The following is a 27,864-nucleotide window of genomic DNA, read 5'->3' as shown; positions in this document are numbered from 1 at the left end:
TTGTAAATAAAGTATTGACTGGTAATTTGACGAGCGAAATCGTGTTCAATGAATTCGTGCAAAATATCAAATGAGTCCAAAAATAGATTTATTTGTGTGTTTCAAATTCAATCATGTAAAACACAATATGGGGAAAAAAATTACCTTCAAGTGTCAGAAAGATTAAATTGTATCAAGAGCATATATAAATTTCAGCGCACAAAAATATACAATCCAATCAGTCATGAGTTAGCGATTTAGTGGAGCCTTTTAAACTGAAGTAAATGAGCTCCTTGAATCTCCCACCACCTGCTATCCATCTGACGCGTGGCCAGGTTCAATCCGGAAAACGATTTCCTATGCATACTTAAAATGTTTGGTGTCAGGTGAACGAATAAAATCCAAGGTCATTGAGACCTGGAGGTTGTTTTATTTCATGATAAGCTGATGACATTCTGTCCTTTTTACTACAGTTGCCCTCACTGAAAATGACAAATACCAAAAAAATACACTTAAATTACACAAGCAGTATTTCTGTCATGTTGATATTCTCTTGAACAAATCTGCCCCTGGTAAAGTCTGAAAGCAAGCTGCTAACTAAGCAAAGCAAACTTTATACACCCATATGTAAAAACAAACCAAAGAAAATGTGTCACAAAGACACTGACCAGCAGCTAAATCCATCCTGACATCTTATTTTGTCAAATCATCCTCTGACTTATCTAGAAATGGCAAGAACACGGAGCATTTGGACTACTTGCATTGCTACAGCTGAATAAAAGTAAAAGTTCCATCTGACGCGACCCAGTAGTATGGTAGTCCTTTAGCCTCCGTTGGCTTGACGATGCCTTTTATGATGACCCAGCACTTTATTGCCTAAAACGGATGAATAAAAAAGGTGAAGTATCAACTAAATGTAGGTAAGTTTGGACATTTCCCTTCAGATTTGTGAAGCTGGTCACTGAGATTACCTGTGTCCCTCTTCTGCACTCTGTGTGGAATCTGGACAGTGTATGCCCCTGGTAGACCTGGTAGACCTGGGTGTCCTGGATCACCTGCAAATGGACAAAACTCTCAGCCTGCTTGTCGTAGAACATCTATTCGGCTAACACCGCAGAAGATTTGAAGTGTTTCTTCAGCTCTGTTAAAGCGTACCCTTGTCTCCTCTGGGTCCTGGGTACCCTCTGTCTCCCTTTGGTCCGGGTCCTCCTGGAGGGCCAGGGATGGTGCCATAGGCTTTATGAAAAGCACGCAATTAGTTGTGATGTCGCGAGATTTTCCAGCTACGCTTACATAAGTCTAGATAAGTTTCTGTTTCTGTAAGTTGTGACTTGATAGTGAGTGGGGAAAGTCAGAGCCGTGCATGCTCACTTCGGAAGAAGGTCATGAGATCAGCTGTGACGTTCCCGTAGGCACCAATGACTCGGCTTTGACCAGGTGGCCCTGCAGGGCCGGGTGGACCAGGAGGGCCTTGAATGGCTCTTACGTTCACCTTTTCAGGACCTTCAACCAGATACCCCTGCAGCAGCCCTTGATCTAGAGGAAGGTCGTCATATCAGAGTACAGTTGACAGTCGAGCCACGAAAAGCAAGCACATCTTTCTTTGTCGTTGGCCGTCATAGCCCAATAAATCCACAGCAACACCCCCAAAGAAGCAGTGGGAGCTGTAATTATGTCCACTAAATGAAAGTAGGAAGTAAAATCTCGATGTTTGCCACCTGCAATGGACTCACTCTTTATGTAGTCTGTAACTCTCAAGGCCACGTTGGGGTAGTCCAATGATTCAGTGAGTCTGCGAACATCGATCTCTCTGAGATCGGAGCCGAGCTGAGCGCCGCCCTGAGAGTAGCTCTGGACATAACCTGGTTCTCCACGCTCTCCTTTCGGACCCTGCCGTCCTGGAGGCCCCGGAGGTCCGATAATTGTACGACGAACATTGTCACCTGAAACAGAAACATTCATTTCACTTTCAAGTTTCATGTTGCGATGCTTTGCTGCAGATACTAGTCACGTGTCTTTAATCCGTCTGTGTTGGATGCGAGGAGCTCACCGGACAGGTACTCCTGGACTTCAGTGCGGATGTTCTCCCGAGCGAGGTTTCCACTGTAGGACGTTGAGCCAGTGTAACTACCAGGTGGACCTTGTGGTCCTGGAGGACCTTGAGGACCAGGAAGACCCCTAAAACCAGAGTCTGAAAGAGATTCAGTCCAACTTTATTATCATTTTTGTTGTTAGCATTTAACTAAAATAATAAATGAGCCACATAACTTGGAAGTAAACCAGGAGGCCACATTTGAAATAACCAACACCGACAATTAACAATGATTCTTCATATATTACATTCAACTTCTCTGTCAGACTTACTCTGCAGGTAACGTTGAATTTCCTCCAAGCTATAGCCACGGCCTCCCACGCCATGCACAGTGGCAGTGGAGACTCCCGGTGGCCCCTGAGGGCCAGGAGGACCAGGTGAACCCGGGACACCAGGAGGACCATGTTGTACGGCAGAGCTGATCCAAGAGCGGAAATCTGTGTCTAAGCAGATTTAAAGATACATAAATGAGTAATCAACTTTTTATTTTTGTGGAAGAGTGTGGTCTGTGTAACAAACTCTCCAGGAGAGACGCGATCAGTGTTTGTTTGTTTGTTTCTTAAAGTACAATTACTTTTTATCAGTGTCGAATAGTCAATTGTAGCAGTGCTGAAGCCTCCTGCACCAGAGGACCCAGGAGGACCGGGTGGTCCAGGCAGACCTCTTGCAATCCCTCTGTCTGAAAGCAAAAACAAAAGCATTGATTGACTGACTGATTCATTGATTGGGTTAAACTCAGGCTCCAACCCAGGTCTATATTTAGTACAACCTGTACTTACCAGACATGATATTGAAGACATATCGGGCTATCTCCTCCACACTGTAAGTGGCTGAAATTCCCACTGATGACCCAGGTGGTCCTGGTGGTCCTTGTGGCCCTGGTGGTCCAGAAATATATCTCCTCACGTCGTCTCCTGAAGGGACACATCATTTAGCTCGGTGCGGCTTGAGAACGAGGAATCGACGTTTATTTCTGTGCAATAGAAACAAGGTGACGTCGAATGGATAAAAGAGAGTGAGTGTACTTACTCTGAAGCATGGTGATGAGACTGTTGACCGTCAGGGACCCAGAGCCGGGTCCTGGAGGACCAGGTGGACCTGCAGGACCCTGAACACCAATGCTGAGGCCTGAACCTGAACCTGAACCTGAAGTTGTTGCACAGGATATTAACCGTTGCCTCCCTTCTAAATCAATTTCTGCTAAAATGGCTGGTAAAAAAAAAATCACAAGCCTACGTTGTATGTACGCAATGACTCTGGTGGAGATGTCATCTATTGAGCCTGAGATGCTTCCAGGGATTCCTGGAGGCCCAGGCGGACCTGGAGGTCCAGGTGTTCCACTCAGCCTACGTCTACCTGCATGGAAGAAATAAAGCATGTTTATAGTCTCTCTTCTGCCCCCCCCCCCCCCTCTGATAACGTGAGCTTAAGCGTCAAACATACCGAGATAATCAACAATGTACTGCTGCATCTCAGAAGAAGAGGCAAATGATCCTGGAGGACCAGGAGGACCTGGGGGACCAGGTTGGCCTGAGGTGACTGAGATGGAGCCTGAGGAAACATTGTAAAGGCCCAGAAGAGCTTGTGTGGAGTGAAGCTTCAAATCAATTCTGTACTACTTGCGATAAAACACTCTACTTTGGTATGTTACCAGAATTTAGATTATTATTTTTTTCTTTACCTCGCGCAGAGCCAGGAATACCAGGAGCACCAGGGTCCCCTTAGACACGATAAATAACAACACAATAATTCTCATCACGTTGACACACACTTGGTAGCTGCTCTGTGTGACAGTAAACATTGACAGCGTTCATCATTTCTAATCTGTTGGTAGCTTTACCTTTAAATCCTTGTGGTCCTGGAAGTCCAGGTGGACCTGGGGGACCTGGTGGTCCTGCGATTCCATGTCCCCCAGTAAAAGATGTAACTGAAACAAAAAAAAAAAGAAAATACAAAAGTATAGACTACGCTTGCTTCCATTGCAAATCTGTCTTTCTAATATCATTATCTGATTTGATCCGATTTAGTGTTTGCTGACTTCTCTCTGAGCTTCCCAATCTTCCTGGGGTACCAGCCAAACCCGGCTGACCTGGTTCTCCTGCGATACAAACAAGATGTCAAGGTCTTCAAAAAATACTCTCTGATTTTTGAAAATGTGAAATTGCTTGTATAATCTCTGCCTTGTTAAGAGAACGCCGATAATGAAGCAACATGACCTTCCTGGAGGCGATGCATAAACCAGATGATTAGAATATTAAAGAAATGCAATGACCTTGGTAGCCCCTTGGTCCAGGAGAACCTAAAAACAATGATGGGACATGTTAGCATCATGAAAGGATGTCTGTTTAGTTAGGTAACAAACAGTATGGAAACTGGTCTTCACAACATTTGATCACCTGCTGATCCTTTAGGACCAGGAGTCCCAGGTGGGCCTGGTGGACCGGTGTAAAATGTTCCTGCAAAATGTCAACGTGTTTTATGTTACTGCTCAAAATAATGTGAACATTGAGAGAAGATATACGAGTTCAGGTGTAGATCATACCAGAGCTGGAAGAAAAGCCTGAATCTCCTTTTTCTCCTTGAGGTCCAGGTCGTCCATAACCTAAAACAAAAGTCATCAAAGTGACGATTAAAGTTCGGTGTAAAGAATGGATAAGCATTCCACTGATACACCGTGTGATCCATCCACTTTAGACTTCATATTTCCGACGGTGGATTTAATGATCTCGCTTGCTGACCTGGAGGCCCAGGTGGGCCCGGAGGTCCTTGTCTCGAATCACCTGACGGAAACATTTGAAATAGTCAGCAATGCAGTTAATCAATTACTATAGAATCTACAAATATCACGTCTTTCCTTACGCTGCCTGCTAAATACCGTGTTGTGTGTTCTTTTGTTTTACCTGGACGTCCCGGAGGACCGGGTGGGCCGGGTGGACCAGTTATTCCTGCAACTGCACTGGAGCCGAATTGCCCTAAAACAGAAAATCATTTGAGCAATGAACAACAAGAAGGACATAACGGGTAAGAACGTCAAAAAAAAAACAAATAAGATTGATGTTGCTCAACAGCGGCCCCTGTGGTCAAAGAGGGAATTTGTATGATTATGATAAATTAGAATAACAATCCTGCATTCAGCAGCAGATAACGATACACATACAGCATCTCTTCTTGAAAATCAATAAAAGGACACTCACTCTCAGCTCTGGTTGAGCTCACACTCTCACTCGTTCTCACTGTTATTCCTTGGTCTCCTTGCTCGCCCTTAAAGCCCCTGTCACCTTTAGGACCTGTGAAAGCAAAACATAATGCCGCATTTCCAAGACTTTTAGCGCTTGCACCAAAGACGAAAAAATGTGCAAAGGCCTACCAGGTGAGCCTGGGTGACCAGCTGGGCCAATGGGACCTGAGGACGTCAATAAAGAATTGTGGATCGCGACTACTTATTTCATATAATAATAATTGTTGCTGCTCATACGGTGCAGTTATTCGGAGAATGATGTGAGATGTGCAAAGCACCAGGGACATCATCTGGATACTTTAGGATCTGACCTGATAACCCTGGAGGTCCAGCAGGGCCAGGAGGACCAGCACGACCAGGTGGTCCAGGGATACCAATAGAGGAGGAGCCAGCTGGGAAGAAAAGTGAAGGTCGGGCATCCTTAATCTATCGATTTCTAATCTATAACATTTTAAAACACAACTTTCATCATATCTTACCTGCATTGATGATTCTTCCCTGTTCACCCGTTTCCCCTAAAACAGACACATGTTCCATCAGATGTACAGAAAAAAAAACAGAACAAAACACATGACATTTCAGATGCAGAAAGGCCGTTTAAGTTTTACTGTACCTTTAGTGCCAGGTTGTCCTGGATTTCCTGGTATCCCTAAAACACAGTAAAACACAAACATTTGTACTGCTGACAGCATCTAAAGGAAATTATTTGCAGCAATTTGTAGAATAGTTCTTTTTAAACAAAGTGTGCTGATTTAATAGTACCTGGTGGTCCTTGAAATCCAGCTGTGCCTACAGAGGGGGGGTATAATGAACGTGTGTTTTAATATGAGTTTATGACAATGTTAATATAGCCGAGCATCAAATCATGATGGCGATATCAAGCTCGCTTTACCTGGAAGTCCAGCATCTCCTGGAGGCCCAGCAGGTCCTCTGATTCCAGGGGGCCCAGCAGATCCATGGTCCCCTGAAAACCAATGTGAAAATATACGTTTTTGTTTATTCAGTTGTTTATTTGCCAAACTCTGTCAAACTCAACAGCAGCTGCTCTGAGAATGGAGGTGAGTGTGTGTGTGTGTTAAATGCCATGCCTGTATAATATGTTACCTCTTGATCCTTTTTGACCATCAATCCCAGACAAGCCTGTTAACGTAAAAACAAACAAATAAAACAACGTGATCACTATCAAAATGTCCTGCTCTAAAGAATGAGAGATGATTATGTTAATCATCTGAGGCTGGAGGATCCCGGACTCACCCATTGACCCCTTGGATCCTTTTTCTCCGTGTGAACCTTGAAGTCCTGGTAAACCGCCGTCACCTGAGAAAAGAGACAAGTGGATCAACAACCTGCGCCGTACACAATACGTCAATTCAATTGGTTCTAAAGTAGTTCAAGCCACACCTTTCGAACCTCGAGGACCTTCATCACCAGTGTCACCTAAAAAATTAACATTAATAAAGCTACGATTAAAAACATTCTCTAATTCAGCAGTCCTAAAAACAAAAGCTGATGTAGTCCTAACAAACCTTTGGGCCCGTGAGGTCCAACAAGTCCTCTGTCACCTGCACACATACAGAATGACTGTGATTAATGTCATTAAAAGTAAATTAACAAAGCATTTCAGTTTATTTAGCAGCTGAGCAAAGTCCACGGAGCTTACCTTTAGACCCAGGTGCCCCTGTCTCGCCACGGAAACCCTGAGGGCCTGGTTGACCAGACAAAAAATGCATAAATAAATTACATTTAGCAAAGAATTAATCACGTTAAGACGATGGAATGGTTTGTGGAATAACTGTAAAGTTTACCTGGCTGGCCAGAGAGTCCAGATGCACCTATGACAAAAATGTATATTATATTACAACAACACGTGGACACCTAAATACATGTACAACATAAATAATCATGCAAAGAATGCAAACATTTGATATTTTAGCATTTTATTGATGTTAAATTCATTCATGATGGAATCTTAATCCAACATTTGTATTCCGGCAAAAGCAGGAATACAATATAAAAATAGAATGCGTCTTATTTTTTGATTTAAAGATTTGGGAGTTTATTTTTTTATTCTGGTTTGGTTCATGTTTCTACATCAGAGGAGAATCCATGCTTTGTTTTTCACTAACAACAACAACAACAACACGGAGGCCGTATTGGGAATCCGTGCTTCCTCTTGAGGCTGCTTCTCTAGAATCTAGATCATGCATCATGAGGAACATCATCATTATTATTAGAACCACCAACAAACGCAGGAGTTCTGTCACTTTTGGGTAAACTCTGTCACCTTTTGTTCCAAAGCCTGACGGTCCCGTCTCGCCTCTGGGGCCTGGTGGACCCTCGCGACCTCTGATCCCTGGTATTCCATCCACTCCGTGATCACCTGATCAGATATTTTACATTAATCAGGCTCAATTTGACTAAACATTTGTTTTCTAACTGATGGTATAGATACATGTAGTACTTCTGCCATGGATGAAGCCCGGTATCCATGCAGATGCTGCACCGTCCATTAGCATTGATTACAGCTGCAATCAATGCTAATGAATGCACGAATTACTGATGGTGCAAAATGACTCATTGTGTCCCCTGAGAAAATGATGGTGCTTTCTTCAGATATTATTTTAATCTCTGCCTTTTTGTTTTTATTACCATACTTATTAATGAACATTAGTGAACTTTGGCTTTTATTCTCAAATTGCCACCTAAACATGTCTGCTCATTAGCACGGTGGGGGCCCTTTGAATCTCTTCTGTACCTTGACTTCCTCTCTGGCCTTTCTGGCCCTCAAGACCTGCATGTCCTACCGGACCTGGAGGACCTGAGATCACACATCACAGTCAGTAATATTACATCTTCATGTCACATTATATTTCTAAGACTATTTAAAATGCTTAAATGACTCAAGGAAAATGTTCTTCACCTGGAAGTCCAGCGAAACCAGCGTCTCCTGTAAAAATTCAACCCATATTTGTTTATAATGGGAGTACACAGTGGATTACAAACATAAAGAACAACAGAAACCATTAATTCCAGGGCCACATAAATAAACATGATTATATATTAACCTAATAAGGTCTATGTTTACTTAAATTCTTTAATTAAGGAAATAATACAGGAATGTCACCTTTAGTTCCCGGCAGTCCTCGCTCTCCCTGCACCGAGGAAGCTAGAAAACCTGAGGCAGAAAATGCTTGTTCAGTGTGTGTGTGTGTGTGCGTGTAGGTGTGTGTGTGTGTGTGTGTGTGTGTGTGTGTGTGTGCGAGAGAGCAACAGTTGTTTGTGTTTGTGTGCAGTACCTCTGAATGCTTGTGACTGCATTTCATTTCTCAGCATGTGTTGGATCATTATCTGAAGAGAAGCAGCATCCATGTGTCCTCCGCTCGCACTGGTCCCGAAACCAGTGCCACCAGCACTGCCATAGCCAACGCCAGAACTGGAACCAGCACCACCAGAACTTCCGCTGAAACTGGTTCCACTAGCACCGCTGGCACCGCCGCTGTAACTGGTACTAGTACGACTGGAGCTTCCGCTGGAACTGGTTCCGTCAGAGCTGCCGGTACCACCGCTGAAACTGGTACCAGCGCCGCCAGAGCTTCCACTGCCAGCACCACCGGTGAAACTGGTACCAGCGCCGCCAGAGCTTCCACTGCCAGCACCACCGCTAACGCTGGTACCAGCGCCGCCAGAGCTTCCACTGCCAGCACCACCGCTGAAACTGGTACCAGCGCCGCCAGAGCTTCCACTGCCAGCACCACCGCTGAAACTGGTACCAGCGCCGCCAGAGCTTCCACTGCCAGCACCGCCGCTGACACTGGTGCCAGTATGACCAGAACCTCCACTGAAAGCGGTTCCACCAGCACTGCCAGCCCCGCCACTGAAACCGGTACCAACGCCGCCAGAACTCCCACTGCCAGCCCCACCACTGAGACCAGTGCCGGCGGCTCCCACACTGGCCCCACTGGTGCCAGCAGCCCCACCTCCAACGCTGACGTCAACTGCATTGCCACCGTTGGAGCCGCCAGCACCTGCGGCGAGTCCGATTCTTGTGTTGGTGCCCGAGCCTCCGGCTCCGCCCCCGGCCCCGCCTGCCAGGAGGAGCGTGTTGTCGGTGTGGCTGGTACCGCCACCGCCCGAATAGATGTTGACGTTGTTGGAAGAACCCGACAGCCGGCTGGTACGAGCTGCAGCAACCGAGGATTCAGCCTCCAGGGTGGCCACTCGATTCTTCAGTTTTCGCATATCCTCAGCTGAGAAAGTGACATAAAATTTTATTGAGTTTCAGATACAGGAATTAAGACGTGATCTTCATGTCGGTAATCTGAAGATGTTGTCTGTGTTAGAGTTTACAGATCTATCTGTGGGGGTGGTAAGCTCTGATTTAAAGTGAACAGGTGATTTACTGCTTTCATCATTCTTTACTTAACTCCGCCGGCGTTGGTTTGTTTGACTGTTAGTAAAATAACTCAAAAGGTTATGGATCGAGCGTGACAAAATTTTCAGAAATTTTGGGAATGTTGCCAGAAACAGATGATTACATTTCGGTGATGATCCACAAGAGATCCAGGATATTTTCAGTAACATTGCAGTCAATAGAGCTTCAAAGGCTGTTGCTCAATATCTCAGTTGATTATTGACCCATATTTATGGAATTTGACACAGAATGAGCTCACAAAAAAAATACTAAATTTTAACATTGAAAACTCCATTTACGTATTCAAAAACTTGTTAAAAATACACATAAACTCTGGTTTACTTTTACTTTTCATGATTGGTGTATAAAGATACCAAGAACAATTTAGAACCTTTTAATGATGATCAAGATCACCATGTGGAGGGGAAGTAGCTGCTTGGTGGAGGTCTGTGCTCTCTGACTGCTTTTCTAGTCATAGATATGATCATTATTTATCAGCGCTCTGTCAAGTTTGGTTAAGATCAAATTGTTGCATTTGGTTGAGGTCAAATGGTTGTAAAAATGTCTCCCTCTCCTGGCCAGAATGGGGAATTGGTAAAATGTGACAGCTCTTATGTGACTGTAACTGTCCTTAGAAGAGTCACTTTTCCAATTTAAATAAATGTGCATGAATTCACCATTGTAACTGCAAATAATTAACATCATAGAAAAACATTTTTAATGGGCCAGAGGCTTATTTATTCGGTGCTTCCCAAATATTATTATGTGAAACACTGCTGCACATCAGGAGACGCCTGATAGCCATAATAGACCTGCAGATGGCAATCAATAGGAAATAATCTGGAGTAATTGTGAACTTTGAACTAGTGACCTAACGCTGGGGCTGAGCTGACAGGATGCCCACATTTCTGGAATAGCTAAAGCTGAACATAAATCCACTGGAAAAAACAAATGCCTCAGATCAGAAGTGATCTGCAAAATGTTATTTCAGGTTCTCACTATTACGAAAAGCCACAATGAATGCCAGTCCAACTTCATGGCAATGAGTCAGCACCCACACCTCAAGTTTCCAGGGAAAGGAATACCTTTACAGCCGAAGAGCTCTTAGCAGCCTGGTGAAATAATGCTCACTAGCCTGTAAAAGCTGAAGCTCACGTTTTATTGGTTCAAAAACAGGCTCTCCTTAGAGTTTTATTGCAGAGCAGCAGCAGCAGAGTATCTCACAGGACAAAAGGTTTGGTCTTTGGGGAGACATCTTCTCCCCATTAAATGTCAAAATGTCAATGTATGTTGTGCTCCTCAGGGAGAAGCAAGTGATCCGAAGGGCAAAAGGAATTCATCAGAATACTTAGCGGGGTTCTATCCAAAGAACTCCCTTCACAGCTCTCAGGCCTGTGTTATCACGAGAAGCTCAGTGGAACCCACCGAGACTCTGAGTCATTCCTGCCATCAGGATACCAAACAGAACTTTAGTCGTCAATTTAATTGACAGTGCAATAATTCAAATTCCTCTATTCCAACTATGCCAAATATCTTTTCACAGTGATGCTCCTTGCTTTCTTTTAATTGACCTCCATTGCCTTGCTGCTGTTCTAGTCGTATGTGTTCAAACGAAGTGAACGTGAGAATATGTCAACCTCACCCAACGCGATCAGGCCAAAAAGGAGTCCCAACAGGAGCAGCAAGAGGAGGAGAAGACCCAGCAGCCATTTCCACCAGGAGCAGCAGGTGTCGGAGCAGCAGCACAGCCCTCCGCCTCCGAAGATGCCGCTGTCCCGGTGAATCTCTGAAGGCGACGTACAAAAGTGCAATGGTCACTTTATTTAACGGAAAATGTTCATCGTGAAATACGTATGTAAAAAAAAAAAACCTGCACTCCAAAATACCTGCGTAGGTGGCTTTGTCTTTCATCACAACCCCAGATGATCCATCTTTTGAAAGAACACGTCAGCAATTTATTTCAGAATCCAAGCTTCTTTCATGATACAGATGTTTTAATTGACCGCTCACAGTAAGAGTTGCCCGTCTCCGTCTTCAGTGGCATCGTCTCACTGTAGCTGGAAATAAGCTTCTCTTTCATCAAGGAATCTCCCGATAGCGACCCTGTAACAAATAAATTAGTCTAAGGCTGCTATTTTTATTTATTGCATTTAACAAGCAGAGACAAAACAAATGACTTAAAGAAAAGTGACGCAACGTACAGTATCGAAATATAAGGAGTAAAGCCACAAGGTGATGCTGTGATTAGGACTGAATTTGGACGTGGAGATGTCTTTAGGCTGGGGACGTGTGACGCCTGGGCCAGATCGGAGCATGGACATTTATAATTAAATGTTCAAACATAGATTCTGATATACCACGTTTGAGATGTATAAAAATGTTCATGGCTTTGATAAGTTGCCATAAAACTGTGATCCCCCCCTGAGTTAAAGTGAACAGGTGATCTACTGCTTTCATCATTCTTTACTTAACTCTGCCGGCGTTGGTTTCTTTGACTGTTAGTAAAATAACTCAAAAGGTTATGGATCGAGCGTGACGAAATTTTCAGAAAATGCTGGGAATGTTGCCAGAAACAGATGATTACATTTCGGTGATGATCCACAAGAGATCCATGATATTTTCAGTAACATTGCAGTCAATAGAGCAGTCAAAAGCCAGATCCCCCCCCCCCCCCATAAATAATAATAATTCTTTGCATTATAAAAACGGTCTGCCCTAGTCAAATAAGAAAAAGTATATACTTGATTTAATTCGAATTTAATCAGAAAATATAAATAATATATACAATGATTGAAATTATAATAGAACACTAAGATTTTGAAATTCTTTCACCTTGGATCATCATCATCATCTCGTTTGCATTTATTTTATTACAGCACCGACGGCCATTTACATCCTCTAAGTCTAAGTGACACGCGGCAGGATTGCATGGGAAATAGAAAAGCGATGTTGGCTACTGTGCCAAATAAATCTTTACAGTTCCTTGTGATCAATAGAAAATTATAAGATATATAATAGTTATTAAATGAGCGAGTATTTGCGTATTTGACTCGCCTCTTGCTAGGAGACCGCTGCCACTGGTGGTGAACTGCTTCCCACTGGTGGTGAACTGCTTCCCACTGTCTTTAGCTAAAATCAGCGTCTCCGTGTCCTTCTTGACAGAAGCGTTCTCCTTGTCAGAAATCAGGAGCGTATGGTCTCTCTTAAAACCATCATCAGTTTGGGATCTAGTGGCTGGAAAACAAAAGAAAACCCAGTCAGAATTGTGTTGACTGTCATCGACATCCTTTTTAACAGATAGAGGTGATCTTTAACAATTGTGGACTGACTTGCAGAGAAACCAGTGCTGACAACACCACCGCCACCGCTGCTTGACACGTTCTTCTGAACACCGTACCCTGCAAAGACAAATACACATGTGCAGTACAACAAAGAATATTTGGTAGTGTTCCAGCTATTGTAGAAACATTCTGCCGTACCTGCTACGTTAGCATTTATATTGGCGCCGCTGGTGGTGAGGACGCTGCCAGAAGTGGGAGCCAGATTATTCTGAAAGCCGTAAACTGCAAAAAACAGTTTTATTTCTTTTTCAAATAATAATAAAAAAAACATGCTAAATAAATTAACATGCACAAAACACTGTGTTTGATCATTTATGTATATACAGTAATACATCGACATACGAGCATTCTGCGTCTAAGTAATAGACATAATGTGTGTGCATGTGTGCATGTGTGTGTGTCTTTAAAGCAATATTTGTTTTTAGCTTTTATTTGGGTGTTTTTAGACGACCGGAATGAAAAAATAAAAATGTTATTTTGTATGTGAGAAATTGATTTTGCACACGATCGAATTGACTTACGAGTTCGGTCCAGGAACGAATTATACTCGTTTGTCAAGGTATTACTGCACAGCATCTGTATGCAACCATGTCTATATGTGGGGGTATGATATTCCACAACCGGATAAAACCATTCCTTGGCTGCAATCCAAGGTCAAGAACTAGTGAAGGTAATATTGAAGGGTGGTTCGGGCTCACCCGACAGGGATGAGGGTGAGACGAGGCCGACCGGTGAGGCTCCTCCTGACATGTTGTTGGTGCTGGCCTGGTACGTATAGGAGCTGGTGTTCCCAGAAACTGCTGTGATGGAGGGGGAGGGCAGCGTGGAGACCGGCCAGGAGAAGGACGGCAGTATGGTGTCCAGCGTGTCATACTGGCCTGATCTCACACTGCTATCATACTGGCCTGATCTCACACTGGTATCATACTGGCCTGATCTCACACCGGTATCATACTGGCCTGATCTCACACCAGTATCATACTGGCCTGATTTCAGACTGATGCCATATTGCCCTGATTTCAGACCACTATCATAATGGGCTGATTTCACACCAGTATCGAACTGTGCTGATTTCCGACCACTATCATACTGGCTTGATGTGGCCCCAGTATCATAATGGCCTGATTTCACACCAGTATCAAACTGCCCAGATGGCAGACCACTATCGTACATTCCAGATGATTGAATTGTGTGGAAGCCAACTGATCTCGCACCAGAATCAAATGAAGCTGAACCTGTGGAAGGAAAAATAATTCAATGAATATTTGTCAAAAACTAATTGTTAGTCCATTGCAAGATAAAAAATAAGATATTGTCCTCTTTCATATCTGACCCTTTCTTTAATATGTAACTCATACAATAGCAAAATATCAAAGCAGACACCATATATTTTTGATTCATATTTTATAAAACAGTCTTTTAAGACTTTATAAATTCTGCAACAAAGGTGCGGGGGTCGTTGCGATTATTATGCTGGTTTGTTAGCCAACTTTTGACTGCTGGATAAATATCTACAAAGGTGTGGATGCTGTGTATGTGTGGCGTGTGGGCCAGGCAAGCAGGGATTAGGGATTGCTCAGCCTTGGTGAAGATGTGTGCTCTTCTGAGTGCCATTCCATAAACCAGATGCTCAGCTCTGAGTCGACAAGCATGTAATGTAATACATGTGAGGCACAACCTGAGGGCATTTCAAACCTTCTTAGATAAGGCGTCTGTCTATGTATGCACAGAATGTGCAGCATGTGTTCCCCTGGTAAGGATATATACCAGACTGAGAGGCCACAGAGATAGTTTTGGTTTCCACGGCTGCCTTTTTAGGGACAGGCAGGGAGTTGGAGGCATTGGAGGAGCGAGTGGGGCTGACACTGTTGGAGCGTCCCTTCAGCAGCTTCTTCACATCGTCCAGCTCTGTCCCTGCAAAATGACAGAGACGACGGGCATCAAAAGCCATATCTCTGTATAAATAATTCGTGTTTGTGTTAGACTGAAAGTCAGTGAGTGAGTTCACGCCAACTCAAAAGCTTCAGTAAGACTGAGAAACTTCAAATATTGCTTCCACTTCAATGAATATCAGTGTATAATTTTGTATTCTCTATTCAACTACATTTACTGTACAGCTGTGCTGCCATGCAAATATAGGACTGTAAATATAGCAGCAAAATTTATAAATAGATATTTATCATATTTAGTTGCACATCAACAATTCGGCTTTTAGGCTAATTAGCCATTGATTTGACTAGATTTTACTTTTAATAGTTATCGTACTTGAGTTGTCTTCTGTAGTTAGCTGCCTTAAATTTGTGTGTCATAGAATGTAGTGTAGTAGTACAAAATACACTGATGTCAAATGTTATAGTTTAAAAGTAAATAATAATGCAATTATAATTGCTATTAGTGAAATTAATGTAAAGTTTAGGTTATGGCACAAATATATTATTTGCAACATTAACATGCAATACGATAAATATTGATCGTTTACTCACTGTGAGAAAATGATTCACATTCTTAACAGGAAATGCTTTTATTTGGAATTTGTAATTTGAAGGAAAATTGAATTCCGGTTTCTTATCGTAGTTCCGTTTGATCATTTTTAGACTGCTTTACAGTCGAAAAGTGTTCATAAATCATGTTGATATTAAAATATGTTATTCTGTATTTTAACACGCACTACATGAAAATGCAACACGGTTAGTATTCACTCATTATTACAAAGTTAAAGTTGAATGCTTTTATTTTGAAGTTCACAGAAGTGCAAAAATGTCCCATTCAAGGGCTGTGAACCAACGGTAGCACAAAAAAAGGGGGGCAAATATCATGCTGTTTGGTTTCTATTTGTACTTAACAAAAAGTAATTTCTTCTTCCATCACTGCTGAAGCTGTAGAAAACGAAGCAGAGCAACGCAAGTTCAAAGGACACAACGTGAATGAAAGGATAACTGACAGAGACACCAGCCAGCAGGGGGAGCATTGTGTATCTGTAACACTGACTTTCCACTGCTCTGCTCCAAACCGGGAGCTGCAAACAGTGACTCATGTGTGCCATTGTTGCGACCACAAATCTGGCCCTTAACTTCCTCCCTGCATGAATTCGATGCAAACAAACCAGGGATTCTCATTGTTAGAGACTCCGCCTTCTTTTCTTCGTCATTCTTTTGCTGATGCGCTGCATTTCTCCTGTCTGGAGGAGCTGCACATGTGTTACGAATCGAAACATGCACGTGACGGGTTGAGAATGAATAACTCCATTTGAAAGCAGCGTGATTTCTTTTCTTGCTTTCTTTCTCTCTAAAGTGACCCAGGAGTAAATTGTTTTACTACCGATGTGGATTTCTGAATGAACAGATGCTTTGTTTGCTTTATGACAGATTGCATAACCAGCAAAATGGATCAATGTGCCTCTAAGGGCTCTTACATCTGCAGGCCGTGGGAGAGGCACTTTGTAATCTGGCTCTGATCTCACTCTCTGGAAAAAAAAAAAATCACAACACAGAAAGGACAAAGTGAAATGAAAACATTACAATATTCATCGGAGGATAATTCAGACATAATGGTGATGGGAGGCTGGAAAAAATAAACACTAAATATACCTCTGCTTTCGCTCCTTCCTCTTGTGTTGGAGCCTGCAAAGAAAACAAGCAGGACAACGGGGGAGGAAACACACACACACACACACACACACACATGACACATCATGAGGATAAAGCTGTAAAAATATTTTTTAGTCAGGAAATAGACAATCCAGCTGTAAATCACGCTTACAATAGACTCCATAGTCTTTGCGTGAAAATTCTGGAGAGGAATTTGCACTGGAACTTCCTAGAATAAAACAATAACAGCAGAAACGTTAACACCCTCGTGCACAAAGGTTTCTTTTCTTTTTTTCTCAAGCTTCTCTGTCAGGCACGTCCGATGCCAATTTTGAGGATCTGTCTTCACCAACAGGATCTCACCATCGTAACCTGCAGATATGGTCTTCCTTTCTCGGAAAACTGGCGACAAGCCTCCCGCCGAGCCAGCGACCTGCGCTCTCCTGGCACCTCCAGACGAGCTGGACTTGACCTTTGACACTGAGCTCACATGATAGCCGCTGCCACTTCCTCCTCCTCCGCCTCCAGCTCTGCTTCCGTACCCTTCTCCATCAATGTAGCTGCCCCCTCCGTCGCCTCCTCCAGAGGAGTCTCCTCCGAGGTAAACGCCAGAGGAGGAGCTGTAGCTGTTGGTGCTAACGCCCACAGACGCTGGAGAAATGAACGTTATTGTGTTTTCACTCCACCTTTGTGCAGCAATCTTGCATAAAGAGTCAATAAGTGGACAGAATTCAGACTGGGGGGGAGTGTGCTATGGAAGAACTTGTTATAAAGGAGTGGATAAAGGAGTGTTTTCAAAATATTTGTGAGAAGCTTGCGAATAGCCATTTTGATTGTGCACATGGTGACATTTGGATTTACTTTAACTAAAAGACTTCTAGACCTCGATGCAGAGACACACTCCACAGAGTGCCCTTCTGGTTTTATAAAACTAGAAGTTTAACCTTCAATAAAGCATCACATGTTTAATCTGTTCATGCATTATACATAAAACACTTAAATTGTGAAGTTGCCTGGAGCCATGCTGGGTTACGTAACTGTATATATAGGACAAGGATACAACTACTTCCCTTTTGTATAGTAAGAATTAAGTTTGCATGAAATGATACAAGTCAAGTCCAAGTGCCTCAAATGTGCACTGACTATAATGCTTAAGTAATTATACCAGTTATAATCCAACTCTGGCCACGGGGAAATGTAAAATAAGGCCTTTCCGAAACAACTCAAGTAAAAGGCCGCAGGTGACGTGAGATGACACGCTAAACCCAGCATGCAACATTTCAACATACAGCCGAAACGTTCCAGATTTGGACCACAAGTGGAAATTTGCGCTCACATGAAGAGAAGTAGGTCCCACTGCTGTTCTGCGTTAAGACATTCTTCTCCAAGCCCAGCCCTCCAGCACCGCTGGACATAGTCCTGTGATTTGATCCGCTGGTTCCCTCTATAGCAACCATGAAGACACACGGCCAAACACGAAGACGCTGTTACTCATCGGGGACTTCCTTTCAAACTGCTCGGCTATAATTACTGTCAAATTGCATCTAGTTTGCAGACAATAATTAAGGCATGCATTGCGTGGAAGGCGGAGACGCTCACTTGGTGGCAACGATGTCAGGACGGTCGTGGAGGTCACAACTGGCAGTAGATCAGAAGAAGCATCACTTATTACTTTGTGTATACAGAACAGTTCCCATGAATTATCTGAGACGCTATATTATCCAGACTTTTATAGGCTAACCGCAGGTGGGATGTCTCAGCTGGAGTGTTGAGTGACTGGCATGGAGATGACTTTGACTGACAGACGTTGTTGAAGTTAAGACTAATGTGCTGCAATTTAGTGCCTCCTTCATGTACACCTTTTCCGAGCAATAGGTAATGCCTTTATTTTATTCATAGAAGATCTGAAGTCGGCATGCAGCCTGTATAGTTCCAGGAATATTATATAACGGGAAGTCTTTGTCCACAAGGAATGGGATAATATTCCTCAGGAATTCTCCATAAACTGGTGTCAGGTTATCCATCCATCAAGTTAGCATAAGAGACCCCCCCCTCAAAAAATGAACGCCACAGAAGGTCTTTCCTTCCTGTGGCAATAAAAATATACAATGCACCATTGTAAACCTTCTATTGTCACTATTATATTTCTATCATATAGTCCTAGTCTACAGTCCTATTTTCTTATTTCTAAGCCTTGTTGAGTGGAGCACTGTCACTAATAGAATTTCGCTCTGGGATCAATAAAAGTGTTCTGATTCTGATAAACAGCATTTTGTGATGCTGCAAAATGCTGATAAATACCGTAGTAAATATTTCAAATTAACCCAAGGAACAAAGGAACTTCATTGATTTTGCTTCCAGGTATTAACATGAATAAGAACAACATTTAGGTTGCCAAGTTGGTGTTTATCCTCCTCCTATGGGAAATTCAGCTCTTTAGCTCATAAAGAGGGGGGGCTCTTGTGGTTTCTCCAGCACCACAATATTTATTAACAACTTTTAAAAGCATTTGTTAATGGATCACTGCTATTATAAGATTTTTTTTAACAGCTAACCTTGAATGTTAACTTATTATATCTAAAGGTTGCTCTAGAATGGCCCATAACAGAGCGGCTTTGTAAAGTATTTATCAATCATTAATAGAGCTCTCTCTTTCACCAAACAAAAGGAACCAAAATGTATGTATTAAGAATTTAAACAACTCTAGTCCTCCAAGAAAGACATGTAAATACAAATTCGTGTTTATTTAACTCAGAAGAGGTGAGAGTTTAAAAACAAACATGGTGTAGTTGCTATTGAGGGGTATAAGTGGATATAGGTTAAATGAACTGGCTGCAGATTATCAATACTTATAGTCAGCCTCCTCTCACTAAGAAGCGTCTTGGACTCAAGTCCCAGCCTGTTGGATTTTTTTTAATGAATTCAGTCCCAGACAAATTCCATGTCAATTCATCCTGCCTCCTTCCTGCTGTTTTCCTCCTCCCTTTTAGGGGCTTCTCTCCGTTCCAAGTCAAGGCTAACAGACAGAGGTGATATTAATCATTCCATGAGTAAAAAACAAACACTATAAGGTCTTTGAAAAGTCCAATCATCACGAATGTCTTAATTGGGCCTCTTTTTTCTTTTTGTTAACTTTATATACTGTGTCCAAAACACATTATCTTCCGTTTCTCTTTTTTCCTGGAGCTCGTTGGTCTCCATCCTAAAATAGCTTTTAAAAGTGCCGGATGACAAGCGAAGTCAAGAACCCAGCGGACGACAGCAGAGCTGATTGCGTGTTCGTCTCAGTTCGTGTCAGAATCCTAACCAGCCGTTCCTTGACCTTGTAGGCAGGGATGAGCCGTACTTTTATATTCAGCACTGACCACCGGAGAAACAAACCCAAGGGACGACATACAGCCAGAGAGTGACCAGCAGGGATGGAAACCAAACACCAGAGAAGGCATGCCATGGTGTGAGTTATAGTAACCCCCCCCAAGAGAGACAAAGGCATCACACAGGAAAATAACAGCATAAGTATTTACAGAGCTTTAAATGAGAAGGTCATATTTTGTAACCTGTTTTTTTTTTTTTAACAGAATCGGGACATTGCTTTTGTAAAAGTTGTTTTTCATACGAGAATTCAAATGTATTTTCTGATACTGAAGGATAAAATGTGTTTTCGTGTGTGTGTGTGTGTGTGTGCGAGAGAGAGAGAGATTCGTATGAACCAGCCTCTTAAATTGTGGTTTGATGGTGGTATTGATCTAAAACGTGGTAATCTCACCCTTCTCTCCTGACATGCCTCTGGAGACGTCCATCTGCCGCGCTAACTCGTCCATCTCATCTCATCTGGTGAGACGATGATAAAAATGTTGACCTCTGTGCCAACTGTTCTCAAAGGTCTGCTTTTCTCTTGGCTGTTGGTTAAATGTCATTTTAGCAAACATTCGATGGGGAATAACATCAAGCGATAAAAAAAATGACTTTGGGATTGGGCTGCTTGTCGCTGACGCTTATCACATTATTTAAAGATTCTTTGTTCTCGAGACAAACAAATCATGCCTCAAGGTAATATTTACATGTATTTTTCATGACGGGTGTCATTCTGCACTCAGCTCACCTATATGCTGCATCTCAAAACAACTTTCCAGACACATTCGAATCTCACGGGAATGGTCTTTAACAAATGAAAGGATCAGCAAGGCACCATCTGTAACGTTTTATTCCGCCGTAGACTTTCTATTCATTTTTGTGCCTTTGAAGACCAAACTGACAAAAGAACAAATGAGGCCACCGGATCACTGCACAGCTCTGAAAGACCATCCTCTCGCCACACCCGGCCAACCGTGGACATTTAACAGCATGTGCTTCATGTAGCGCACATTCTCATCCAAACAAACATTTAAAAAAATAATTATAATAATTTAACGGTAAACCGATCATCAACATTTTCTCCCCTACAAATAAATAAACCACCATCAACTAAAATAATGTTTCTCAACGTTTCCTATTTTTCTTTGTTTCCTCTCAACAAAGTCTCCAAAGCTCTTCCAGCCTGTGAGCGCTTTGGGCAGCAAACATAAAAGACTGGTGCCACTTGAACTTGGAACTGGCGACAGCTTGTTGCCAGGTCCTGAGGTATATTTAGTGAGATGCAAATAGCGCAGCAAGAAATACACGTAAAACTATCCGAGGATCATCATTACAGACTATAATTATATAGTTATCACCGAATGGACCTAAAAAAAACACACACACAATACTGGATTTTAAAGGCAAATTGCAATAAATGTGCTTTTATGAAAAATAGTGATAACAAACTACAGACAAAAAGCGCAAGACAAGCCCATCACCAAAGTCCCAAAAGTGCAAATGTTAGAGCAGTTTCACCAAAGAAGTGGGAAGAAGCGCCCACACCACCCAGCGGATTAAATTAAATCAAGTCTGCCGGTTATTCCACTGGTTTTAACAATCCCATACCTTCAAACCGAGCTCCAGGGAATCAATTCCCGAGTCCAGTTAGATGGAGCGGCTGTCAGCAGAGGCTGTGGTGCGTTTGCGCACTTTGCGGGAGGCTCATGCGGGCTGTTCTTAAAGTCCTTGCGCGCTTTTGTGTTTTCTCCTTCAACTTTCTCAGGCTAGTCAAAACAGAGATCTTTTTTGGGCACCGGTCCCAGCCGCGCCCGTCAGCGCTGAAAGCTTGGCAAGGCAGGTGTAAGGTTGAATCTCAAGGAACGCACAAAGACAGAGCCTGGGGGGGTGCGGGGGGGGGGGGGGGGGGTGATTAAGTTGTCAGTCACCTCTGCAGGGGCAAAAACCAAAAAGCGCGTAATTCCTTCTCCTCCTTCTCCTGCTGCTTTCACCGATATCCGACACTGGCAGAACTTTTCTCTGTGTGTGTGTGTGGGGGGGGGGGGGTAGACATTTGGGAGGTGGGATTTATTTTCTTTCTGTTTTTTTGTTTTTTTTCATGAACTCTGGGAGTGCAGCCATCTCAGGGTCTGGGCAGCTGGATGCTTCCACATCTGGTGCGCATGTTGCAAAAACGAAGCTGCGTTAAATCTACACGTTTTCCACAGCCGGCGTGCACGAACACTTTTAAAGGTTAAATCTCGCACAGATTTTAAAAAAACAAAAAAAAAGATTATCCGAGTTCAGTTTTTCTCAGCATGTTTGCGCGGCTGCAGAAAGATCCGACTGTTCATTATGGAATTGGCGGATTGTCGCTGTCACGTGACTCCGACGACGCCAGACATGTCTCCACCACATCCACGCCGGCCTCTAACGGGATGATCGTGATTAAGGTTCATTTCTGCAATTTAGTCCAAAGTATAGATGCTTCGTTCCTCCACTGGCAAGCCAGTAAGCACCAGTGTGATCATACTGGTGCTTCACCCACCACGCCCTGTGCAGACATGCACCCTCCCCGCATGACTCACTGTGGAGCATGACTCCAATCTGCTTCAGTGATGGAAAACAAATGGCCCCAAGGACGGTATATAGCGGAGGAGGGAGCTGCTCCACTCACACCCAAGTGCGAGCCGTGTTAATGCCATATCTAGAGTAAGAGGCCGGTTTAAAGTAACAGATTCCAGACTGGTGAGAGAGTCTCTCAGGATCTGGACGGGCTGCACTAATGCCCGTGTTGAGGATAACAGCTTCACATTATTATTATTATTAAGATTATTTTCTTGGAACAGGGGGCCCACAACTTTGAAAAGTGACCAAATTAGGTGAGAAGCAAAAGAAAGGGTGCCGAGTTTATCATACCAAACCATACTTTAACCATACTTTTTTTAAATAAGAGCTCTAAGACCGTCTATGCACACACAATTCACATTTGTTTATGATCTATATATCCATATTTTAATTGACATATGTTCACTTCAACAGATTTCAACAAATGTGCGAACAGAATGTGGTGATAATTCGCCCGTCCAGCCATCCATCCATTTTCACAACCGTCTCATCGACAGCTGCTGATCCACATTGGGCTTTGAAATAATGGAATAACGGTCTGACCTCAAGGGGGAAAGAATAGAAGCACCTTTCTGTCACGTCTTGTCTCCTCCTCCTCCTGTAAACTGAGTTCCTCTGACGTTCTGCGTAACAATTGGAACAGCCTGGGAGGGAAAAAGGGAATCAAAATAGACCAACCTGGATGTAACACATGCATGGAAAACGTCTCAATGCCAGGGAGTTACTCAGGTGTGCGAATACCCACAATTCACACCCCACTGGGGGAAGAAATACCTGAAGCCTCTGTCATTTCAAAAGCATTTTATTATTCTAACGGGCCTTTCAACAGAAGACACTCTGGCAGATCACGGAAGGAACGCAAAGGGACAAGTATAAATAATGGACCTTCTGACAGCGGCATTCCATCAGGCTGCTTCAGCAGCAGTTTGTTTGTACGTGGATGCTGGCCCACTGTCAAGCTGTCAGGACTCGCGAGTAACGGGAGCACTTCACTGGAACCGCGGTCATTATTATTACCGGTAATCTTATTAGTGACGCCTCAGACTTAGCTGCTTTGAAACTGAAATGTGATTTTAAGGCTCCAACATGTCAAATCATGCTCCTGATGTCTGACTTATACGTGGGATTGGGGGAAAATCATTATCTGCACAAGCGGAGACATAAAGCTGTATTTTTTGTGCGGTCAGGGATCCATCCTCCTCGCATTTGAAGAGCGAGCTGATTCTCCTCTGGTGTCTCACATCGCCTCTATATTCCATATACCCATAATACTCGTATTTTATGCAAATGACTTTGGGGCAAACAGAACATCATGTCCACTATTCACACAGAGCAATTATCTTCAGCTGTCAGCTGCACGATTCACCTTTTTAAAATGTTAAATGTTCCTATTCCCGAGGGCGTGTAAAGTCAGACTGATGTTCAAGCCTGGACAGGAGCGTGTTTTTCATCAACACCGTACCTTTCTCCTTGCTGATGCATTCACCGTCTAATGAACCTTTTAATCCTGATGAATCAACTGAAGGACTGACTCACAAAATAACTCTATTTATTAAATACAAAAAGGGTAACCAAGCAACAGCTCTTCAACAATAAAACCAATCACGATGCCACAGAAAAATCACATTTACTGTTTTATTTTATACTTCTTTTATTATTGTCAAGCTGGGGGAACGTGCACATGCGTGCGTGTCTGTGTCTGTGTCTGCGCTCTACCTGCGCTATTTTCGCTGCATAAAGATTATTTTTGGTGGTAATGTTCCGCCGGTTTTTTGGATTAATTAAAATCGCCTTTGAGCGAGTAGTCGAGTTTCGTTTGTTTCCCCAATTTGCGCAGCACCCATTTCCCAGTCTTCGTTAATGTTTGATTCTTTTGTTGTTAAAAGAATTAATAAATAATTTTACAAAACCTATTACGGTACAACTGCGGGCAGCACGATGGCCTCGTTGTGAGCAATGTTGCCTCACAAACAAGAAGGTCACAGGTTTGACTCCGACTTGTGGCACATGGCGCCTTCCTGTTCTAACATGAAGGCGCAAGAGTGCACAAAACAAGGCTTCTCATCCAACATCACCGTCTGACCTCACAAATGCCCATCTGGAAGAATTATCGAAGCATTCCGATTAACACACCTAAACTTTGAAGAAATGTTGGAAGATGGACCGACACCATATAAAATCACTTTTTTTTTTAAAGAATGGCCACTCAAGTTCATATGTGTTTGAAGGCAGGAGAGAAAATACCTTTTGCCAATACAGTGTACATCAATAGTTTAAACAAGTACCGGTACTGTGTGTTCGGCCATAGGATTCAGGATTTTAATATAATTTTTGTCTGATTTGTACTGGATTATGGATATTTATTGACGTGCATCCTGAACAGCTACCACTGACTCTTTCTTTAGGAACAGCACAAACAGGATACACATCCCTGACATTCAGTAATGGTGGTCCTTATTTGGGCTGCTGCTCCTCTCACCCAGACCACACCATAACAGTTTGGTGAGCCAATGAAAGCAGTACACGACATCGTATTGTGTCCTACATATGTTCCATCGTGGTTATTGAGGAAGAGCAGCTCTGTTAATATAATCATTACTTTATGACACAGGAACTGGGAGACCGCGGAGCCAATTTGTGCACAGCCTGAAGCTGGGTGTGACGTCACATCTCTGGTGTTCAACCCTCTCAATTGTCTCCAGCTTTGTGCTTTTGGCTCGACGTCCCTCACTGTGTGGACTATTGAGAAGAGTTCCAGATTGCATCTCCTGAAACCACGGTAAAGCCGACCTGCTGCGCAAACAAGTGGCTGAAATCTGAAGATCGCTATGTGGACATGTTATTTTCTGTGTTTTGATTCAACTCATATATTGAACTACATTGTTATTACATATCTATGCATCCTCACCAAGTGCAAACAATGCAGAACTAGTTAACAGTGTCAAACAATATTACTTATGTGTGTATCATACTTGTTACTTTGCAGGCTGATAGATCTTCCAGCACAGGATGGTTCCTGTGCTCATAGAGTGCACGCCTCTCGTACTGACAGCAAACAGTCCTATTTGGGCCCAGCGATGCCTCCATCGGCCATCTCAGGGCTCACAGAACACAATGCAGGAAAGATCTTGGTAACATCCCTTTGTCACCTTTACATTACATCATCCAGCGAAGTTGTTACCTGACAAACCAACTCTGACCAAATCTGTTTCCCATCTCTACTTCTGTTTGCTCAGGCCAAACTCTGCACCAAAGCCAGACTAACGCCTACTGCCATCTGCTGGAAGAGTCCATCACAAATTCCTATATCAACCCTCTAATTGTGCATCATTATGTTGTTGTGCTTTACTTGGTTTCACACAGAATCAAAGATGCAGACGCTGATCAAATGAAAAAAGCTGCTCAGCACACGCAGTCTACGGGTTATTTCCTGAAAAATATATTCAGTACAGAGCATCCCGTCCTGATTGACTTACCCGACTGGGGTCAAAGGTCACCTGCCACTGAAAAAGCAGAAGAAACGGATGTAAGTTTATTTCTGTTCTCTTTTGGGAGTAAATTGCAACACATAAAAGTGGATTAACGGTTTTGCTTTGGAAATACCAAATAATTTTAATGGTAAAAGAAATGAAAGGAATATATTTTTATTTGTGTGATTAACTCTCTGCAGGCCCGTCCTGGAGCAGAGACCGTGGATGTGATGAAGCAGGATGACATTCTGTCTGCTGCACCTTCACACCCCACCTGGATGCAGAGCAGGCGAGAGGCGGTCAGTGACTAACGTGTTTGTGATTAAGGCATCTAAACACTATTATTCTGTCTCTACACCGTTGGGGCTGGACATTATTTAAAGTGCTCTTTGCACCTTAATTAATATCTCACCTCATCATCAGGAAAATTGACCAATTAGCAAGTAATAAATTGCAATGAACCAGATATGCTTCTGTAAAACACACACACACAAAACCTTTTCTGCTTTATCTAACAAACAATCTAGAGAACAGTTAGAAGTGACAGTTTGTGTCTGAATTGCCAGTTTTGATGCGTCATTGAAAATAACGAGAAATTGGTAGACACAGTCTCAGCCTGTTTTATGCCCCAACATGCTTTCCTGCCTGCCTCATCGGTATGAAATGTCTGTTTGAACCAACATGCATCAGGCTGAGTGATGAAGTGTTGAATTTCTTTTTTTAATACCCTTTGTCTAACAGTTTACCACGTTTGCATAATTACACTTCAATAATCTTTCGACGTTTGTTGACTTTTGGACATTTCATTTCTTTTCGATCTGTATTTTTTGAACAGGTAATTAAAGAAGACAACACGGGTAAGGCAATCCTCAGAAGCATGAATGTGATAAAGCTTAAATTTTATGCTGACATCATGATGCAAGTAATAAAAGTAGAAGTAATAAATAAAAATCTTAATGCGCTCAAATTGCAGGTGAAAAATGAACTTAACGGTGAGATAACAGAAAAACAGATAACAAATAACAGATAACAGAAAAATGTGACCTCTGACTTCTGAGGAAGCTGAAGGACCTCGCCAGAAACAGACGCTGAGGTTTTGAGGATGAGGAACTCTCCTACCTCCACTCGTCTGGAACCCAAATGACATAAAATAACTCGAATATCTTTGCAGATTCCAGATCTGTAAACTCGTGCGACCAATATTGATTAACTCTAGCCCCTTACCTTTGATTTAAAAAGATATAACCAGAGAATTGATGTAAATGTAAGGTCTCTTAAAGAGCTCTATGTTTTTAGGCCCAATTATAATTTGTAAGAATATCAGATTAAACACAAATTATTATGTAATTGGATCTTTGTATTGCGCGTTTAGAAACATTGCTAGTTTTTGCCAATTATAATTTCATGTGGTTTTTGAAAATAAATGATACTATTTGCATGCAATTTGAGTTTCTTTTGCCTATTCTTTTGTTTTGCCATTGTAATTAGGTCATCGGTTCCAATTGATAATGGTGGCAAAGAAACAGGCTTCTCATTCAATTTTCAGCAGAAAAGAAAATGCTGCCAAACTGGTGCAGGAAATGAGTGACCTGATCGTTGTATTTGTTTGTCAGTGCATAAATGTTTGTGATAATTATCTTAACGTAATAATGAAACTCAGGTGCTGTTTTAGGGTCACAACTTTGGACACAGTTACACAAATGGCAAATAATTGTACCCACAATATTCTAGAACAAAAAAAACATTTGTGTAGCGCTGTAGAAGTTCCAGAAACCAGGAAGCTAC

At 42.6% G+C, this 27,864-nt stretch overlaps 1 protein-coding gene across 1 annotated transcript; it reads right to left on the bottom strand.

Moving 5' to 3' along the window:
• Window positions 1-71: 71 nt before the first annotated feature.
• On the bottom strand, window positions 72-21,795 carry col17a1b (collagen, type XVII, alpha 1b). The gene is made up of 55 exons (XM_068741632.1): window positions 21,611-21,795; window positions 20,415-20,479; window positions 18,248-18,286; window positions 17,985-18,092; window positions 17,012-17,299; window positions 16,821-16,877; window positions 16,649-16,681; window positions 16,474-16,524; window positions 14,829-14,975; window positions 13,760-14,296; window positions 13,200-13,283; window positions 13,050-13,118; window positions 12,790-12,954; window positions 11,731-11,823; window positions 11,607-11,651; window positions 11,363-11,506; window positions 9,241-9,556; window positions 8,606-9,060; window positions 8,434-8,484; window positions 8,230-8,256; window positions 8,065-8,127; window positions 7,558-7,689; window positions 7,115-7,141; window positions 6,970-7,014; window positions 6,836-6,871; window positions 6,711-6,746; window positions 6,564-6,626; window positions 6,414-6,449; window positions 6,202-6,273; window positions 6,072-6,098; window positions 5,923-5,958; window positions 5,789-5,824; window positions 5,621-5,701; window positions 5,439-5,474; window positions 5,266-5,358; window positions 4,972-5,043; window positions 4,810-4,851; window positions 4,614-4,673; window positions 4,468-4,527; window positions 4,344-4,370; window positions 4,110-4,169; window positions 3,912-3,998; window positions 3,753-3,791; window positions 3,515-3,622; window positions 3,308-3,427; window positions 3,101-3,205; window positions 2,851-2,985; window positions 2,646-2,750; window positions 2,344-2,514; window positions 2,030-2,170; window positions 1,713-1,922; window positions 1,351-1,515; window positions 1,135-1,215; window positions 951-1,034; window positions 72-855 (listed from the first exon to the last, which is right to left on the bottom strand). The coding sequence occupies exons 2-55, from the start codon at window positions 20,467-20,469 to the stop codon at window positions 803-805; spliced, it is 5,508 nt and encodes a 1,835-aa protein (XP_068597733.1). The 5' UTR covers window positions 20,470-20,479; window positions 21,611-21,795; the 3' UTR covers window positions 72-802.
• Between the last annotated feature and the right edge of the window lie 6,069 nt (window positions 21,796-27,864).

The sequence above is a fragment of the Brachionichthys hirsutus genome, chromosome 7, assembly GCF_040956055.1.
Source record: "Brachionichthys hirsutus isolate HB-005 chromosome 7, CSIRO-AGI_Bhir_v1, whole genome shotgun sequence".
NCBI lineage: Eukaryota > Metazoa > Chordata > Actinopteri > Lophiiformes > Brachionichthyidae > Brachionichthys > Brachionichthys hirsutus.
Note: the sequence above shows the minus strand (reverse complement) of the source record. Positions and strands in the feature narration are given on the sequence as shown.